The sequence below is a fragment of the Dryobates pubescens genome, chromosome 4 (assembly GCF_014839835.1).
Source record: "Dryobates pubescens isolate bDryPub1 chromosome 4, bDryPub1.pri, whole genome shotgun sequence".
NCBI lineage: Eukaryota > Metazoa > Chordata > Aves > Piciformes > Picidae > Dryobates > Dryobates pubescens.
In genome coordinates this window covers 7,596,330-7,616,718 of record NC_071615.1, presented here as the reverse complement: position 1 = coordinate 7,616,718, position 20,389 = coordinate 7,596,330, and the positions used below count along the sequence as shown (strand labels likewise).

The 20,389-nt window shown below is 42.8% G+C and overlaps 2 protein-coding genes across 3 annotated transcripts in view; one reads left to right on the top strand and one right to left on the bottom strand.

Moving 5' to 3' along the window:
- Window positions 1–5,524, top strand: part of POLR3E (RNA polymerase III subunit E) — a 30,396-nt gene extending 24,872 nt beyond the window's left edge. The window contains exons 19-21 of the mRNA XM_054180406.1: window positions 552–629; window positions 1,532–1,657; window positions 3,512–5,524. Of these exons, the coding sequence (XP_054036381.1) occupies window positions 552–629; window positions 1,532–1,657; window positions 3,512–3,568 (261 nt within the window). The 3' untranslated portion in view covers window positions 3,569–5,524. The remainder of the gene's footprint in view (window positions 1–551; window positions 630–1,531; window positions 1,658–3,511) is intronic.
- Window positions 5,525–7,002: 1,478 nt separating this feature from the next.
- CDR2 (cerebellar degeneration related protein 2) lies at window positions 7,003–19,561 on the bottom strand. Of its 2 annotated transcripts, none has more exons than XM_054180407.1 (5): window positions 19,261–19,561; window positions 13,783–13,895; window positions 9,511–9,659; window positions 9,099–9,263; window positions 7,003–8,102 (listed from the first exon to the last, which is right to left on the bottom strand). In XM_054180407.1, exons 1-5 carry the CDS (start codon window positions 19,337–19,339, stop codon window positions 7,235–7,237), a joined length of 1,374 nt encoding a protein of 457 aa, XP_054036382.1. In that variant the 5' UTR covers window positions 19,340–19,561; the 3' UTR covers window positions 7,003–7,234. The 2 variants fall into 2 exon arrangements, with proteins under 2 accessions (XP_054036382.1, XP_054036383.1); XM_054180408.1 differs by lacking the exon at window positions 19,261–19,561 and adding an exon at window positions 15,091–15,183.
- Between the last annotated feature and the right edge of the window lie 828 nt (window positions 19,562–20,389).

Here is a 20,389-nt window from a genome sequence, read left to right as displayed (position 1 = left end):
GGGTTGTTCTGGTATGTGGTGGTTGACCATCCACCAGTGGGAAACTGCCCTCATGCAAAATTTATGGGATTCCAGTATGCCCAGCAGTTCTCTTTTAAAGCTCTGAAATGGTTGGCACCAGGGCCCATTGTGCCCCACTGTGACCAGAAATATCAGTCAGATGTGGCCTGGGCACATCAAGACGCGCATCATGGTGCCATGGTGCTCCTCCCATTCCCTAGGCCATAGTTAGTCCCTTGTTAATTCAGGGTCTGTGTGCTGCAGGACTGAGCCATCAAGACAGGTTTGATACGGATCAGCTTGAAGTGGTCAGGCCTGCAAGAAGGTGGCTGCCCCATGGCTGCAGGACAGGCCACACCGAAGCGGGCCCGGGGGCTGCCAAAGCAAAGTTTGAGCATGGAGTGAGAGGAGCTCTCATTGTCTCAGCAGTTCTCATTACATGGCAACAACATTTTTTATTCACTAATCGGTGTCCAGGGATACTGCCTCGTAGAATCATTAAGCAGAACTCATTAAATAGATGGTTATTTTTAACAGCCTCTTGTTCTCAGTTTCCTCCACAGACTGCTGCTTCACCAGATGAACTAAAGGTCTATGCACTTTGGGAAGCTGGTGACACTTATGATCAGGTAAAGAGAAAAATAAGTGTTAAATATGTGTTATTCAGCATTGGGCGCTGTTTGAGTCTGTGTTTCTGGAACTGGCACCACAGATAGTTTTCCTCTTTCTCTATTGAAGTGCCCAGTTTTCAATACCAGCCTGTGTCCAGTTGAGAGGAAGCTCTTAGCTTACTGGTTGATTGTGGCTGTGTCGAGACAAAGCAGTGTGGGCAGAAACAGGCTGTCGGTAACGTGTCAGTACCTAGCTCAGTGGAACACAGGTAATTTTGAACCTGTGAGGAGGTAGGGTTCTCTGATGCAGGCCTTACACCAGGATCCAGTCCAATCTTTCTTTTTTTAACTTTTGGTGGTAATGCAACACTAACCAGAGATGAAAAGACGTTACCAGATGTGTCTGTTTATACTTAAACCAGGAAATTATTACAGCATATGTGAGCATCTCCTGAGTTTTAATTGCTATCAGAGTAAATGAAGTGAAAGGGAAGGTGCCTAAAAAAGTGAGGATGGACAAAGTAACTCCTGTGTCCACAATCTAAATAAATGTTCATAGGAGAGAATCAAGCAGTATCCAACCTCCTGGCTGGACTGGACCACATGAATTACTGTGGAAGCATTTGAGAGGAGTATGTTGCAGCCTCTTCTTCAGCATGATCTTGTACCATTGGAAGTGCCTCAGGTCACAGGACAGGTGCAGGTCTGGTCATGGGTTATGGAGAGATCCCACCAGAGGCAAGAGCACTATGCTAGAGAGCAGAGTTGTATGGGACAGGTCCAGGATTACAAAGCAAGAATCCTCTGATGCAGTTCAGTGAATGTTTTGTACAGGCTAAGGCACATGCAGGACTGATGTACAGAAGGGGACAGGAGTGGTTGTTCCTTACAGGGTATTTCTGACACATTTTCTTTCAAAGCATCGCCAAGTTTTGCTGGAAATCTTCTCAAAGAACTACCGAGTGCGTAGGAACGTCATCCAGAGCCAGCTGAGCCAGGAGTGTGGAGAGGATCTCAACAAGCAGGAGGTGGATAGAGTGCTAAAGGTAAGTTCCCGTTCTGCTGTGGGTTTGATCCAGGAGTTTTTAATGCTTGGTTTGAGCAAAGGATTTTACTTTACCTTGAACTGAAGGTGAAAGAACAGTTGCTGTAATGTAGATCAAAGCCTCTTCTTCAGCTTGCTTTTGTCAAAATGTTCTTGTCTCATTCTGCCTCCTTTCCCTCCAAGGAGTGGTGAATCAAACTTGTGTGTTATTTTGTATTAGTGCATCAAATCTTGTGTCATCTGCAACCAGCAGTGAACAGAGCATAGTAAAGGTGATACTTCAGAGTTATTTAAAAATAATGTGGAGTTCTACTCAAAGGAGTGGGAAGTTCTGCAGTCTTCCCAGCAGACTGCTGTTGGTTAATGCTGGAGAGCACAGTGTGTCGCACACTGAGAAGGACATGCAGCAGTGTATGGAGCAAAACCCTGGCCAAAACAAGCAGGCAAAGTAGTAGTTAAGACACTTCCTTGTGAATGTTTATTTGAGTCCTTTCATCTCTGTCTTTGAAGGTGCACCATTTACTTGTTAAAGCAGTTTACAGTATAAATTGGGGACCACAGAGGCCATGACTGACACAAGCTTTAAAAGCCATGCAGGATGGCTAAGTAGAAAGTTGCCAACTGCTGTAGTACTTCAATCATTGTTGCTGGGCCTTTGCTTACTGTCACCCACTTCAATAAGACAAGTGCTTAAGTACTTTATTACACTGGGATCTGGAAACAGAATAATAGTGGCTGTGAAAAATTACAGAGATCTGTTGCTGTGATAATAAGCAAACTGGTCTTGCTTGAAAGAACCTGGTCTGCTTAGCATTAAAATAAACTCAGACATTTCTGCCTGCTAGGCAGTTTTTCATGTGGCTTGGCTATGCTGGGAGATTCGTCAAGCAACTAGATGAGCTCAAGTATCAGCTCTCCTGGAACACTGAGACAATGCACTGGCATTAGTTTTTCATGATGCTGTTGCTCTTTAACAGATAACCTGTTTCTAGGAAAACATACCTTCCCCTAAGGAACCGAGTACTGCTTTTATCTAAGGCTCTAAGTCATTGTGCAGCCAGCCTCGTGTTATCATGTCATGTTTCTGTTCTTTAACATAGTTCTGCATCTGCAGATCAAGTCTAGTCTCCACACTTTATTTCTTGTTATTGCAATGTGCAAGTCCCAAGACTTCAGAAGAAAAGATACTTTTTTTTCCTTGGAGCTGCACAGCACTAGTTCTGTAGCAGTATTTAAGCGTGTGTTGAATTACCTAAATGGGAGGGTGGGAGCAAAAGAGAAGCCATTAGCTTGGAACTCCAGAGATGTGATGCTCATCTTAACAAGAAAATGAACCACAAGAAAACCCACTCAGTGAACTCCTTTGCTGCAGTGCTTAGCTGCTGTAAGCTTAGCAGACGTGTGGTCAGAATACCAAAGCACGGCTCTGAGATTTGACAGTTCATTATCATAGAACATTGTGTCTTGAAAGGCTTCAGATCTGGCCATTGCCTTCACACTCCATCCAGCCCATTCCCACTGCCAACTGAGCTTCAGCCTGTCTACCTCTCAGTTCCCCTTGTCTCCTCACCCTGCCCCCAGCCTTTCCTAAGTTGGCTTCTTCATGATCCCCATTTCTCCCCCGCTAAAAACAGTTTCTTGCTACTATTGCATTGTTTGTCCTCCTTGTGGACTCTCAACCCTTGCCCCTCTTGTGTTTGTCATCTTCATTTAAGCTACGCAGTCTTCAGGGCGGAGATAACCTCTCTGGTCTCATGCTCTGGAGAGGTCACTTTTTAGATCACAGTTACTGTCTCCAAGACAGACAATGGTGCAATGGTTTCCAAGACCTCATGGGCTTTCCCTTTCTCTCCAGGACTGCTGTGTGAGCTATGGGGGAATGTGGTATCTTAAGGGGACAGTGCAGTCATGACAGCAGTGGTAGCGGTTTCAAGCGATCTCCAGGATGAAAGAGGAAACCTGCAGCAGGCGGCACAGACCAAGTAATGCCGTGGCCTCGGGAGTGTGGGGCAGGATCTGACCTACTTTGGGGCACGTGGGCATTGCAGACACTCTCTGCCATCCCAGCACACTCACACGTGTTTGCATGGCTGCCTAGGTGCAAGAGCAACTAGGAAGACAAGATGGGACCCTGTCTGCAGCTTGATTAATCTGGGATCTCTGATGTATTCCAATTCTGTTTTGTTATGAAACAATAAAACCATATACTGACACAGACATGATGGAAAATCATGGTCTAATACTTTATTTTGTAAGTAATGCCAATAAGTTAAATGTTTACAAACATCCCAGGTTTTGTTAACTACCTAGATGCTCATACTTTACTCTGAGCACTGCCCTTGCAGCCCTCTCTACAAAGACAAGACAGTCATGTTCATGGAAATGTCAAGCTGGGGAGGGGGGGAACAAACTCACTTTGAACTCTGTACTCCATAGCAACTCTTCTCACCTCTTGTCTGAAATGAGTTAAAAGTTGAGAAAGAACCTACATTCAAAACAGATGTGGAACAGCTACCGGATTTCTTTTACTGGTGTGGGTTTTGAGGGATTTTTTTTTGTGGTACTGTATGCAAATAGAGTGAGGTAAGTAACCAAGTGCACCTTCTGGAAGGCATCCAGCTGTAGTCGCCACACAGCAACAATGTAAAACCCTCTATTTTGTGTAATTTTTGTAATAAAATTTTATCTTGAAGGTCAATTCTACCCCGCCTTGTATTTGTCCAAGGAGAAATGGAAACTGCACCCAACTCCTTTTGTAGCCTGAAGGTTTATGGAGGAAGGAATGGTCAGGAGCATTTCAGTGGATATTAGAGGTAGATAGTGAACTACTGCTTCACATCATTCTGCTCACATCGTGTTCTTCGGGGAGTAGCCAGAGCGAGCTGTCATGCCCTGGGCCTGCTACACAAGGTACAGTAACTGAGCTCCTTGCCACTACAGCCTAGGTCCAGGAAGTAAAGCAGTGTCCTACTGTAAGCATTGTAGAACATGGTTACTTTACTGGTCATGTTCTTTGCTGTAATTTCCATCACATGAGATGCTTGAGGAGATTCTACTAATTTCATCTACTTATGCTCAGAAAAGGCTGAGTTGAGTTGTTGACTAAAATAAGCAGATTAAGGTAGTTAATCCAGATAAGATTGGCTAAGAATATTGTTACCATACTTACAGCATTTCACATTTCTGTGGAAAATACCTATTTTTAAACTCCTAAAACTCTCTACCTTAAATAGTAGGTTAGTGTGGTTTATTAAGTATATAAGTGGGAGGTGTTTCAAGTTCAGGCAGCTTTTGCAGCCTTTGTCCTGCTCTGTGGCACTTGCCAAGCACAGCCCTATTGCCAGATACCTGTGGCTTCCTCTATGCAGCTGCTCTCTGGGAGAGCCAGTCTGAGAGAAGCTACAAAAGCAGAACGCAGCCTTGGAGTCTTTTATTGCACAGTATGTACAGTGAAGTGTTCAAGTACAGTACAGGCTGATTTTAGCATGGCACAGGTAGCCAAGGGGAAGCGATATTACAGAAGAATCAAGCAGTTCTGTGGACATTTGTTACTTTTAAAGCATAAAAATTGTATATATGAAAGTGAAGATCATTTATTTAACAACAATTTTAATTGCTTTTACAAGTGTTCTGCTGCAACTTCCCCCTACAGTGGTGAGGAATAATGGCAAATCACTTGTGACCAACAGTGTTGTGCTGCTCTTGTTTAAGGTTACTGCTTTCCAGTGTCTGAACTGGGGCAGAATTCCAGGAGATAAGGATCCCAATGTTAGGGAAACAATGAGTTACAACACAGTTAACCTGACGGCAGAACGGAAGCTTTTCTGCCTTTTTATTCCCCCCTCCTTTTTTATAAAGCACTAACAAACACCACAGCAGTGGTGATTTCTATCCTAGAAAGGCTTATCCTTTTCCATGTACCATAACCTTGTGAAAGTACAACTTTAATGGGAACTCCACCTGAGCCATGTAGAAAAGAGAGCAAGATTAGATAATGTGGGTGCCATCTGCGCCAAGGTCACTATTTCCCAAGTGGCACAGATAATTACTAGTTACACAGGTAGCTTGACTGGCTTATTTATTTGCTTAGAAAAATACTCACACAAGAGTCAGATTCCCATTTTAAATAGTTTTCAGAATGCAATACATGTTTTGGAGGAACTCCCACAACATGAACTCTTAATACTGCAACTGAAGGACAACTATACACAGGCTGAACAGGGTACAACATAAGGCAGATAGAACTGCAACAGCAGCAATTGAACTAAAGCTGAGAAGAAATTGACAACATTCTGTGTCAACTGTTTGGTCTATTGCAGCAACTCGGCCAACATGTTCATTCCCAAGAACAAATTCAGCTGTAAGACCCCCTTACAAGGAAAGGTGTATCACCTTCATTGTGCCTTCCCCTCCCCCCTGAATCTCTTAGCTTTTGTTTTCTTCACTCTGAAGCAGTTTCAAAGAACACACTTCTCATGTTCTTTCTTCTTCAGACTTGGAATACATGTTGAGAGTTATTAAGGAATGAAGGAAGAGAGGACAAACAGCATGGTCCCCTGTTTGCAGTAGGGTGTGTTCTGGCAGAGTTGCGTCTATCCTCCCAAGCTGCAGGCAGCCTGAAATAAGCCAACATGGGAGGCAATAGACAAAACAATAGGATAAGGTTTTACCTGGCCCATTTCCTTCAAGCACTTGGAGTTTGTGGTATGTAAAATTAAAAGCTATTCCACTACATCAGTGCTACTACTAAGCTTAAATAGCTAAACTGCAACTTTCTATCTTACCAAATACACATAAAAATGTACTCTGCAGACATTCCACCAAAGAACAGTAGATCCCAAAGAACATACATTATCAATTCACAGTATCTTGCCTTAAGACAAAGTGCCCTATTTAAGAAACCATACCTAAAAAGCCACACAAACTTTACATCAAATCTTCTCTTAGGAAGATATTTACACTAATCTGAGGGAGAGCTTAGTGCATGAGACAATGTGGTATTGGCTTAAACCAAACCCAGCACAGCCCACAGTGCCAGCTCTCTACCTCCCTGCCACAGCACATTCAGCTAGATTGCTAACTTAATTCTTGAGAAACCAGGAGAGACTGCCCATGATACTGCTTGGGGCTTTGGCTTGTTGATTTTCTACACAGATGTAGTTACAGGGCTAAAGCATCACTGTGAGTGAAAAGAAGCTTCAGCCTGGTTCCTGTGACAACCACAGTACTGATTTCTTAGTGCTCTTATTTTTGAAGTGGACTGAGGAAACTACTGTCAGTTCCTGCTCTGGCCAGAGGTTTAGTATGAAGTTGTAGTGTAATATTAAGCTATGATGCTTGCTTGTTTGTGTGACAGGGCTAAAGAACATTAAATCTATTGCTACATAGGTACAGGAGACTAGTTGTTGACTACCTAGCTTGTTAACTACAGGTCTACAAGCCAATTCAAAACATTCAATTTTGAGTGCTCAAGAAATACATCTGTATAAGGGGTCTTCTGACATTTGAATCAAGTTTTCCCCCTTCTTGAATAACAGATTTGTCATCAACAGAAAATGGGCTGTCAGCAAGTTCAGTGCTATGGCTGGGAGGAGAGAGACTTGTACTTAGCTCTATGTTCATCTATTTCTTCCTTTGTCTTCCTGATACAGCTAAAAATTTCCTTGAAGAGCGCTTTATATTCAGGAAGAGCATTTGTGGGAGAGTCATTTAGCTCCACATTAGTGAATTCTGGATTGCTAGCTGAAAGATCATACTGGGTATTCCCCACATTTAGGTCTTTGGAATACTGCTTCTGTGTTTGTACAGCCTTGTGTTTCAAGGAATCTTCATCCATTTGACACTTCTTCAGAAGTTCCTCATACTTCACTTTCAGAGCATTGTACTGAGAATCAACTTCATTAAGTACAGAGATGCCTCGCTGCTTCACAGCTTCAGCTCTCCTAATACATGTTTCCTCGTGGCCTCTTAGAATGTCTCCCCCTGCAGCACTGCTTAGGAAGTTCTCACTGCTGCTCCGTTTCAGTGCCTTCTTCTCAAGCTCGGATAAGGTCAGAAGTCCATCATCTGCTGGGCTCTGACCAAGCTCCCTTTCTAAAGATTCCTTGAACGAAATGAAAAAGGATTCTGGCACCAATTTTTCTGCATTATGGAACGTGTTTTCAGACTGAAGTATCTGTCGCATTTCAGCTACTTCCGCTTCCAGCTCCTCTGCACGAGCCCGATACAAGTCACTATCAACAAGCCTCTGTTCAAGGTCGCAGTTTTCTTTCACCATGAGACTATATTCTTCTTCCATTGTTACCCTCTTTGCTCTTTCTAGGTTAAGTTGAGCTTGCAGAACGGTAACTGCTTTTTTTAAGTTCTCATTTTCTTCTTCTATAGGACTTAGCTGACTATCCATCGAAGTAATCTTTTCTGCAAACACATGATCATAAACAAAATACCTGCAGAAATAAAATCAGTATTATCAAATGCAGAGCTACAGCTGGCCACACCTCCTACCTAAAGTTTTCCTGTCCTGAGTAATTAATGACAGAGTCAAACTGTGTGCTAACACAGCTCAAAGCATATGTAGCAGTCACTTTACTAACCTAGCAGTCCACGTAATAATCAGAACAGCAAATCAAGTCCCCCAGCTTAAGCAGAATGGCAGCTCATTAAGAGTTTCAAGTTGCAGACCTACAACTTTAGATAAACACTGCCTCCCTGTATCACACAATACTTCAACACTCCTTTTTTTTCCTGCAGTGGTCCACCCTTAACTTTTGCCAGTATTGATGGTGCCAGTTTCCAAATTGACAAGGCAAGTATTTCCACAAGCCTTTGGCAGTTTGAAGAAATCCACTGATCTCTCAAATTGTCAATAACTTGGTTTGGGATGTAGAGATTCATTCTACGCTCCTACCTCCCTGTAGTGCTGAAGCACAAGCACAAATGCCTGTTCTGCTGTCTCTGGAGGTGCTTCATTTATGGAATTACCTTCCAGGATTGAAGCTAGTCTGAGCACTAAGGCAGTTCAGCTGGATAAAACTGCTCTAAATGAAAAGAAGCAGCCCAGACCTCCAGGCACCATTTTCCCATGTTAAGCATTATTTTAACCAGTTCAGGAAAGCTTTTGCCAGAATGCTGCCTCCCTCAAAAAGAAAGTGACCCTTCCTCAGACGTCACAGAAAACGTTTGGCATTTAAGATGTTTGTGTTTGAGACTATCTGTATGAGTGCTTTTAATGTGACTGAAAAAAGAAGTGGAACCTGCACTCTCGCATAAAGACTAGTGTGGTCTAGAGGGAAACTGCCAGCAGTGGCAACACCACAGTGCAGGACTGTGCAGGTATTTTGCTTGGTGAGAACCTTCTGCTAGCTTGTTTCTGTCTCAGTTTTTAAAGCTTTGCTTAAAATCGTTTCAGTACTCTCTTAACTATGCAAGGTAAAACGTCTTACTGGCGAAGGTCATACAGCTCCTTCAAACATGAGAAGCTGTGCATTGATCTTGGCTGGTCAGATCTCTCGTGGTTCATCCGGCCTCGTCCAGTCTTTTTTAGTTCTTCTACTTGGTGTTGCAGGTCATCTATATGTGTTTGCAGATTTTCAATAGTCTCTGTCAAACTAAAAGGTAAAAGACTGCTGTTAAAAACATTTGAGTGTTTAGCCAAGGATATGGGAGTTTCCCATCCCCTCAGAGCATAGCTTCTTCTCTGAAGGCTGCTCCTTGGCCCCAAAAGACCTCTGTTTAAAAGCTACCCTTTCAGTTTAACAGTGTTGTAAAACACTAGACACTGCCACACAAATACACCTGGACTGTTCTTTTTCACATTACCAACTAGGGAGGGAGGATCTAGTATAAGCTTTTTACCTTAGTATCTTTTGTTGTGAGGCTCTACTTTCTGCAACTAGTTTTTGATTAGTGTCTTCTAGTTCTCTTGCCGTCACATCCAGCTGTTCATAGACTTTTGCATGCTGATCATTCATCTGACGCAAGAGCTCCACTTGCTTTGTGAGGTACTGCAAAACAGGATTGCTGTTACTAGCTGACACTTGAAACAAAGAGGACTACTCCCCTGCAGCTTTATGCACATTTATAAGCTACTGAGTTTTAGAAATACAGATTCCAGTGGTTGCTTTGTGAGTGTTTAGCTGAAAAGGTGTTATCAGTAGCTCAAATAATGAGCTTGCCTTTGTCATGAAGGTCAACCCAGGCTGATCAGCCAGCTTTTTAGCCACGGCTTGGTTGTGCAAGCAACACTTATCTCTCCTTGCTGCAGCCTGGGTTGTGCCAGTACCCAACCCCTGGTTGGGTTAGTCTGTACTGCACTTGTCACTGATAAAGCCTTCAATCCTGACTTCAACATAGCCCTTAGCTATCCACAGAGATCTTCTAGTGGGCCCCAACGGAAATCTAACCGTGTTGATCCAACAATTTTCTTAGCATTAAAACTGAAATATTGGATAGCACCATCTGTGCATCTTTTCAGCTGACCCAAGTTCTTCCAGTCTGAAGCAGCATGAGAGTCAGCAGAACAGCATTCAGGTTGTGGTGATGCTTAAGACAGTATGTGGGCTACTGTGTGTAAGGAAGTATAATCTAATTATTGAATTCACTCTTTAGTTACCTACAGGGAGCTATTCCAGTTAGCAAAATCTCAAATAAAGGTCTCTTGCCTTTTTTAAAAACCCCCCACAACTCAATATTAAGTATTACTATGATAATTGGTTTTACAATTAACAACAGAGTATTTTGTTTCATGAAAATAAAAAAGTTACAAAGCTTGGAATTCTCAGTCTCAGAGCAGTTAACAGTCACCTAAGGCTCTTAATACAAGTGTCTTACATTGTCCCACCCATGACAGGATCCTTCCAATTCTAAAAATCCACACCAGAGTTTGTATCACAGAATCAAGAAAGAGTTGAACAAAAGCCCTAACCTTTTACATCTGAAATACCTCCATCTTACACTGACACCAGATGTATTTCCTGCAACATGCTACTCACTGAAGAGGACACTTCAAGTAGGAACATCCAGCAGCCTTCTAGGCATTATTCACTTTTAGATAGGCCTGTTACATACTCAAAACTTCTAATATTCTACTTAACCTTTTACCTCATTAGAAGATTGATGGGTTTACATTTTAGGCAATTTAAGAACAGATAATAAGCTAATCTAGGACTAGTAACTGCTCCATACAGACTTCTAGAAGATCAGCATGATAGCAGTTGGCTGGATCCTTTTGTAGCCTGTGCACACATGACAGGATTTACACAGAAATAGTACATGGATTAGCAGCAGAATCACAATGTGACCCATTTCAGATTAACCTTCCCTATTGGTTATTCTCAGAAGGGGCTGGAGCTCTTTGGATTTTCTTCAGCAATACAAGCCTTTTGTGCCATTATTAGGTGTTTCCATTTATTACAATGGGCTTTTGCAGAAGTTTTAGATGACTGGAAGAGGTGAAGCACCATTTTCTCTACCTTGTGTCTCCAGTATCTTCAGTCCAGGGTCAAGTTATACTTGGGTGTAACCAAGCCACCAAAACAAGCTATAGACATGGCAGTAGAGACTTTGGAAGTTCACATTTATTCCACCTCCCCTGCAACCGAGCACCTAACGTGAAGCAACAGTTGAGATTTCTTGTATTCTACCACAGGAAGGCAATGTCAGCATTTCTGAGGTTGCAGAACCAAGAACAGATGCAGACAGAAATAAAGCTGCCCTTTCAATCCAGCATTTATTACCTCTAGTGATTAGTTCGTAGCACACGTGGCAGCACAGAGGTCAGATATAATGATCCAAGGCTGTAAAATGCTCAATATGTTAGCATTTAATATAGTAGATGCAATCTTAAGCATCCCAAAGCCTTTGACCCTTCCTTTTCAGTGCAAAGTAGTATCATATTTCAGAATGATTTCCTAGCCATTTTTAGACTTTGCTACCCATAAGATGTGAATTAAAAGGAAAAAAACCTAAATATTTACACTTCTATTGCACTGAAAAAGCCAGTCAAAAAAAACAGCAGAGTAGCTACAGGAACAGCTGAAAGATCACCTTCAGCATTTGAAATTGAGGACTGATCAAGTATAGAGACTGGCTGTGCCACTTGGACACATGTCCTGTGCAGAAGGGCATCTGCACTCCCACAGTAGAAAGAAATACGGGGATGAAAGTAACTGACTCAACTGCTTTGACCAACTAAAGAGTACTGTACCTTCCATATGCTACTAGGACAACCCAATATACACTCATGCCCTTGCTGGGGAGAGGAGGAAAGAGGAGAAAGTGTCAGATAAAGCATTCAAAAAGTAGTATTATACAAGCCTTGTTTTGGTGGTTTGGGTTTTTTTTGATTGGCTAAGCAAAGCAAGGTATTAGTCTTTCACTGTCTGAACATACTTGACCCTGCAACACACCAACTATGTGTATCACTGTTGGAAGGATACTTCTCACCACTTTTGGTGCTAAAGCTCCCTTATAAGGTCAATGAACACTAACCCACAAAAAGCTTAGCAAATAAACTGGCTTAAACCAACGGCATACTGCATCCTTAATGGATGGCTATTTCTAAGATTAATGTAGCTTAGCAATAATATATCTTCCATATTTCAAGATAGCATTAAAACACAGCTGCCTTTAAGTAGCTACACAGAGTGAGCCAGGTTAGCTAACACAAAACTTATGCTGTGTTATTTCCAAAGGTAGTGTACCTGTGTTAAACACTTCCTTAAACATGGTAGCTCAGACAGGTGCTGAACCTTAAACAGAGTATTGTATAGCACCTTGAAGTGTTTGTCCTCTCTAGATCTTAAGAATTAATCTTTTTATAAAAAGCATGCATGGCAATCAGTTACTGTGAGCCTCTGCATAAGTAAACACATTTTTTGTAATGCTGTGGCACTAGCAGAATTACCAGCCTTTCCAACTGTATGACTAAACAGGATAACAAAGGTGACATTCAGCACAAAATAGAGGAAAACAACCAATGCATTAAGTATAAAACTGAAGTACCTTGTAAAAGAGCAAAACAAGAACACCCAAAACAAGCCCAGAAATTGTGCATCACAATAAGAAACTGCTGCATTTGTGTTGACATCAGATGTTTAAAGACACATATACTAGCTATAGATTTTTAAATATTAAGTTTAGGATCCTTTACATTACCTGCTACCACTCTGCAAGTGATAAATATTTTAAGTTCTAGACTGCAGCTGTACAAAATCCACACACCACCCATAACTGCCTTATTACTGCTTGTACAAAGGAACTCAGATTGTGTAAAAATCTGGTGCATGCCAGTCACAGCCTGTTCCCTGTGACTCGTACTAGAACCAAACTGAAATGCTGACTGTGTTTCCAATAGGTTGTCAGTCAAAGTACTGAATATTTAATAATTTAATTAGAGACCGTGCATCACCCTCTAATAGCTGAAAAAATTCATTATGCTGACAAATGGTAGGTCTGCAAGAGCTCAAGAGATATTAAAAGAAAAGAAAAAAGATGACAGACACAGGCAAAAATAGCCAGTTTTTTCCACCAAGTGACACAAAGATGGCTGGTTTTGAAATGGTGCTTGTGCTTCACACACCTCTCAAAAATACAGAGCACTATATCTACTACATCCCATATTTAGGTACTATTTAGGTATTTGGGTTTCAATTTTTTCTTCCCCCTTTTTTCTCCCCCTTCTTTAAACTGAAATAGGCTTTTGCTCTCTTTACCACAGCTCAGATTGTACTTAAATCTCTCTCCTGCATTTATTAGCATTTAAATTTCAGTGTGGTAACCACTCACATTATCATATAATAACTCAAATGATTAATTTACTCTTCATATAATTTAATGTCATTTTACCTGGGCAAGGTCAGCAAAGCTTATCAATGAGGCAACTGAACTTTCCTGTGTGAAACAAAAAATGCCATTCATTTGGCATTAAACAAGCCATATTCAACGTGAAGTTCAATGGCACAAAGCTTCCACTAATCACAGAAACAGTTCTAACTATAACCAAGACTATATAGGTTCTCAGTATTTTTCTTTAAGGTGTCCATCAGATGCCAACAAATTCAAATCTCAGTTGATGTGCTGTTGTTTCTGGTTTAGGTGCTTTAATATTTACATCCCTTAAATATTTACCTCTATCTCCTGCAGTTGCTCTTGATTTGTTGCATACATTTGCTGTAAAGATTCTTCTAGCTCAGTGTTACGGTCCAGCAGTGTCTTCCCAAGCTCAGCAGCAAGGTGAAGATCTAAACAAAGAAATCATGTTTGCACTTAAAATTAGGAAGAGGGTAATATAATCTAATTGAAAAGCTTGTCAGTAAATACTTGGTGTTTTTTTATTGTTGTAACTACTCTTAAGTTATCTCCATCACCCAAAAAGAAAAATAGCTTACACCTAAGTAGAACATTCATACACCACAATGCAAATCAGTCCTGAAACCCACAAGAGGCTCTTATTTCATGAATTTTCCTTAGTTCCTCCTTTGGGTCTTCAGCCACAGGTGAGACCCATCCAGCCATGTTCTCTGTACTTCCCACTACATACCCACCACTGCACCAGCACCCGTGCCAAAGTGTTTGTCAGCTACACTTCATGTTTACAGCGCTCATCTCTCAGAATAAGCATAAAAGATCCTGTAAATGTTCAGCAGGCTGTACCCAGATCAAAGCTGACTGCATTCTTACTTTGCTGTTGTTCTTCATTACCCCTTCACCAAGGGGCTCAACTCATATAGGATCCAAATGAAAGTTTCAGATGCTTTTTATGGTGGAACAATAATATTTTTTAAATGCAGCTGCTCTTTTCAAGCTTATAAACCCAGGAGACAAGAATTGGTTTATGTGCTCCAAACCAGAATTTATTTATCTCATTTCTTCTGAGGTACTTAATCTTAATTTCACTTCAGTCATCTTCAATCACCTTCAGGGTCCCGTGACTGTATTTGTTTCAAATTAAGTAGTAAGTCATCTGAACATTCAGTTCCTTTCTACAGTGAAGCTGGATATTTGTTCAACATCAGTAGTGCTAGATACTCTGTATTATGTTTAAAGACGCATGGAATTTAAAAGCTAACAATGCTACCACAAAGAAATCAGCATCAGTGGTGTCGCTAAAATTGTAACTACACTGCACCAAGTCTTGTATTGTAAGAATCCAACAGATTTCTAAAAACCTCTATTTTCCACCTCCTTCCCATCCCCTGGACCATGACCAGGTTGTCTCTCCTGCATGCATGCAATAGAATCCTGCTAGTTTTCACACAGAATTAGTATCACTAATGGGAAAGAAAGAGAGAAATCAAGACAATCTTGACTTGCTCCAAGACGACTTAGATGAAATAAAATACAACAGACATGTATTACATCATCAGTAGTTGCAGGTATGAAACACCTTCAATTTTCACTTGATGCAGATGCCCTCGTTTTAACATGTTATCTTACCTCTTTCCTGCCCTTTCCCAGTTACCTTATCAGCTGGTCACTGTAATAGATAGCACTCTTCCAAGATTGTTTTGTGCTAACCTTCAGTTTGGCAGCCTGTCCAAAGTGATTATTCCATCTACCTGCATAAGCCAAAGACCGAATGCAGACTTACAAGGACAAGTGAGTGGGAGTGTTTTGTTTATTAAGTTGCAGATGCCCAGTTCTGACAAACAGCAACTGTGGTGTTAGTGCACCGCAGCTGTAAAGAATGTGTCAAGGATTCCTACCTTACAGTCAGTTTCTTAGAAGAAATGCTACAAAAATTATTTTTTTTTTTTAAAAAAAAATCACACTGCATGGAAGTTCTTCAGTTTCAAAAGATGTGAGTCCAGACTGACACAGCTTTTTCACTGTAACACCAGTTGTTAGTAAAGACAGCCTGTTCTAGAGCTAGGGTTTAAAGTCTTTGGATAAGGAAACCTTAAGGCATCCTGCTTAAGTTTTTCCTATTTTTAAACAGAGATTGTATGTTGTTTACCCATGGACAGGAAAACTCCCAGCCAAACACCAAGCTGTTTGTTATACCACATTACAGAACACTCTTGATCTTCAAATCCACTGAATCTGTCATCCTATAGAAAACTGAGTCCTGATCCACAAGTCTCATAGGACACAAATCTTTAGTAGGAGCCACAATCTTTAAAGCTAGTCATCAATACTGGCATCATTCAAGGCAAAGACTAAACAGTCCATTCTTTTATTTTAATAGAGTAGAATAAGAGCTTTAGGGCGGATTTAGGATTATGGCAAAGACGCATAATGCATAATGGAATTACTTGTTGCCATTTCCCTTCCCAAAGTGAAAGTTTGTTTTGATGTTTAAGTACATTTAAGAGTTCATAGTTTAATTCTTAAATGCCCCCTCCTACACTAAATCAAGTAGCACACACACCACACACATTACGTTGAATACCATGTGAGTAATAGAATTCATGTCATTATATTTACACACTCATTCTGTTCATTAGAATGGCAGATGTACAAATGAGTTACTATGGGAGAAGCATGCTATTCCATCATTAAGGCAGTCTGCTTGTGAGGGGGAGAAGTGGAAGAGCTCAGAAGCATGCAGTAAAACCTAACTCCTGCCCCTAGAAAACGTTAAGAACTGAAGCAATTTCTCCTTTTCCAAAGTAAAGAGTTTGCTGTGAATCCCTTTTTCTAGATGAAAGAGGAAGTTGTAAGAGTGAGACGTGCAACACCTTCTCCAGATACAGAAGGAAAAGAGTTGATTTACATTTCTGTCAGAGAGTTACTGTACAATACTAGAAGCATGCTGCATATTCTGTTGTATATATATGTAAAGTAACAGCTACATTCTGCCACAGACATTTTTCCTTTCTACCATCAAGATGTAAGCAGAGAGGTTTTTAATAATGCAAACTGCATACGTGCAGATCCTCAGATCTTCCTTTTAGTAAGTCTGATCTGCTGTGCCAGTGTTTAAAAGTTCCATCAGAAATTTCTAAATCAAAACATCAGTGATAGGTCTTCTGTGATGTTAAACAGCCTTCACTTACCAGCCCTTCTCCACAATCTCTTTTGACAGTATTTAGCCCACTTAAAATGATTCAGAGAATTTTAAATTTAAAAAGTAAGGCTGTTCTTTTCAACAGCAAAAGGCATTAGTAGTGGAAGATATATATATAAGGGAGCCTGGTTGAAGTTTACTTAACTGTAAAATTAAACTGTTATTTTTAATGGTTTTTTACTTGCTTCATATTTCTTACTCCATGTTCAGATTCCCCTCTGTTCTGTTGAAGTGCCTAACAGAAAGTGCAAAAAGAGCAGTCATATAAAAGAATTTTTTCAAAGGTCAGCATACTGCAGCACAACATAGACGTTACAGAAGGAAGGAGAGCTGTTCCCATCCTTAAAAGCATTCCATAAGCATTCTGTTTTCATGAACTGCATGCCAGAAAAGCCCACCTCCATTGTCAAAGCAAAAGCTTTTGGGGCATACAAAGACTGTCAAAAGTTTTTTTCCAAAAATCCTACCCTAATTTTACATTTCAAAGACTGGCTGATAAGGACTACAAGCTTGTTTCACGGTGCTGCCTGATGTTTTACAGCCTAGGTTTTCTCATAAACTACTCCACAACTTTTAAATATGCACTGATTGTTTGGATTGTGAAAAGTTTCAGGAGACCTTGATAAGCAATCTTACTACTTTGTTTACATACGTTCGTATTGCTTAGTCTTAGGAGAAGGAAGAAGTATCTTTCAGACTCCAGGAATAAAGTGTTAAACAGAATATTTTAAAATCCATTCCAGTAAAGAATTTTTTCTTTGCATTTTCAACTTGCCTATCAGTTTGTTTTCCTCCTTTGCCTTTTGGCAAGGCTATCAGTCACTTTTGTTTAGGCTTGCAAAGAGATAATCCCCAGAAAAACAGCGTTCAACTGTTGAGAACATTAACCAACCCTCAAAGTGCAGGAACCTCTAGAGGGGAATATTGTTTTTTAAAAGCTGACAGCAGAGAGCCAAATGGTGAATATTTCACTCATTTCAGTTAAAAAGTAAAATCAAAGAATCATCAGTAAGGTAAGAAGTCAGTTGCTATACATTTTGAAGTCTCTTGGTAGGTCTTCTGCATAAACACTGACATAGTTAAAAGCATTGCTAAACCACAGTCTTCAAATTTTTAACTCTCTTCCTTTTGACAGCAAAACTACAATTTCAGGATCCTACTTAAATTGATTGCTTTATATCCTAGAGCCATGAAAACATCTATTTTGAGTGAGAAGCAACTAAATACAGCTTTCAAGCACTTACTTTATAGTTAAAGCATGCAATTAGAATTGTCCCCGTCTCAAAGTTTCTGCCATCAGATGCCTGATCTCGGTGTGAAAGCTGCTTGGCTGGGAAGAGCGGCAGCATCTCTCTTTATGGTTTATAGTACAGTAGCACCTATCGATCCCAAGATTTAGTATACTTCAATGTAAAACTCGAAAGCACAAGGCTGGGGCAGGTTTGCAGTAAGCCACTTCATGGCTTTGAGCTGGCATGATTAATAACAAAAAATAGAACTAAGTAAATACCAGTCGTAAATGCCACTAAGCTCTTAAGGAAATTGCACATTCTTTCCGTATCATGTCTCTAAAAGATTTTTAGTCCAATTATACTTTGTGTATTCCTGTGACTCCTTCCTCATCTGCTGAATGAGAAAAACATGAAGCTCCTGCACGTAGTGTTCAAGACCTATTGACAGAATGACATGCAAGAGCTAGATACATACAATTCTGATGCATAGTGGAGTTATTAGTATATTTTAAGAAGAAAGCCTGTAAAGATTGTAACAACGGACCAGCAATTTATTGAACACAGCTACAAGTTCAGCGACTGGAAGCCCCTAAAAGAAAAGGGCTCAAAAAGGCACAATACAGCAACCCACGCCGATACTTCCACCGCCCGCTATTTCCAGCGCATACCCTGAACATCTGCCTGACCTACTGTCAAGGTGTAACTTTTCGCAGCCGTTTCCCTCCCTCCCTCCCTCCTGGGCGGAGAGGAGCCCAGGCACAATTCAACTCGGCTGCAGCAACCCCTTCCGTCAAACAAAGCCGGCCGCAATCCTCAATCTTTATCAGGAACAGCGATTTCTCAGCCTACGCGCCCAAGGCGGCGGGAAGCGTGGCCTTGCAGCCGGGAGGCTGGGCTCCCCTCGACAGTCGCGGGGCGGCACAAGCCCCACTCTCGTCACCACGCGATCCTCACTAGCGCTTCGGCCCCCGAGTGCCCTTCCCGCCGCCCCACCCGAGCGCCCGGCGTCCCTCTGGGCTCCCCACGGCTGTTGTGGTGGCTTCCCTGCTCCCACCGCCCTCTTCCCTCACACGCCGTCCTCACTACGGCCCCTTCTCTCACACGCCTTCCTGGAAGCTCCCCGCTGTCCCTTCCCTCATACGCCCTCCTCGATACAACCCCTTTTCTCACACGCCCCCCGCGGCATCTCCTCATGGCTCCTTCTCTCACATGCCCTCCTCACTACGGCCCCTTCCCTCACACGCTCTTCTCACAACGGCCCCTTCCCTCACACGCCCCCCTCGCCGCAGCCCCAACCCTCACACGCCCCCCGTAGCGGCGGCTCCCCACTGTCTGCGGCCGCTCCCTCTCCCCCACCCGCCTCACCTTGCTGCAGGTCCTGCTGGTCGTACCAGGGCTCATCCTCGCGGATCTCGAACTCCTCCACCAGGCTGTCGGCCAGCATCGCGCCCCTTCCACTGACGGCGCGACGGCAGGACGAAGCGGCAACGACCGCGCCAAGTCCCTTCGCGCCGAGCGACGGCGGGGCAGGGCAAGCCGGCAGCCGCTCCGCTCCTTAAAAGCCGCCTCCGGCCATTGCCGAGCGTTTCCGGACTTTGCCGAACCTCTCCCCCTTCTGGTCGGGCTGCGCGAAGCTGCCGGCGGCAACGTGGCAAGCTAGAACCACCCGCCCACCGTCTCCCCGCGATTCAAACACAACACCCTCACCTCCCCAGCGGAGAGCCAATGGGAATCTGCCCGCCAGACAGATCGAGAGGAGTCTGTGCCAATAGCAAAGTTAATTCATAACAATGTGCCAATGAGAGCGAAGAGAAGGTTGGTCCGGACTAATTGCACCCCGCCCAACAGGCAGCTGCGCAGCCTCCAGTCAGAGGAGGTGGGTTAGTGCCTCTTGACGGCGGCGATTGTTGCTTCGGCTGTGAGGGGTTAATGGCGGGAGTGGTTTCTGTGGGGTATTCCGGTGGGTCTGCGGCGGAGCAGAGTGGGTAGTAAGCGTAGAGAGCGTTGTGCCTCTTAGTTGTGTCCTGTGCCGGGAGCTCCCAGAGAACGCTGAAGGAAGAGTCTCTGTGGAGGATTCGGCCCCCGAGTTGCGGCTCTTCACCGGCGTCACGTACAGGTGTGGGCCGCGTTCCCGCCGTCTCCCGTGGGAGCTTTGGCGCTGGAGCGCGGAAGGGGAGGGAAAATGTAGCCCCACTAGCGCATACAGCGTGGCAGCTGCCGTCACGTCTGAAAAGGGCTGTGTCCGTCCCCGCGTGTCGCCCGGGCGGGCACAGCTTGCTGTTTCCTTTTCCTTGCATGGAGAGGGAGCTGTGTCCCGTATCTGGGGGGCTGGTGAGGAAAAAGCAGCTTAATTTTCCCAACTTTAATGGTCTTCCACCTCCAGACTTCCACCCCTGAAGTTTCCAGAGCCCCCTTGCCTCGAGTGACTCAGTTTCACAGCGCTTGGGCAGCCGCAACAGTGCGAGCTTGGCGGGGCCGCGGCACTCAACCAGTG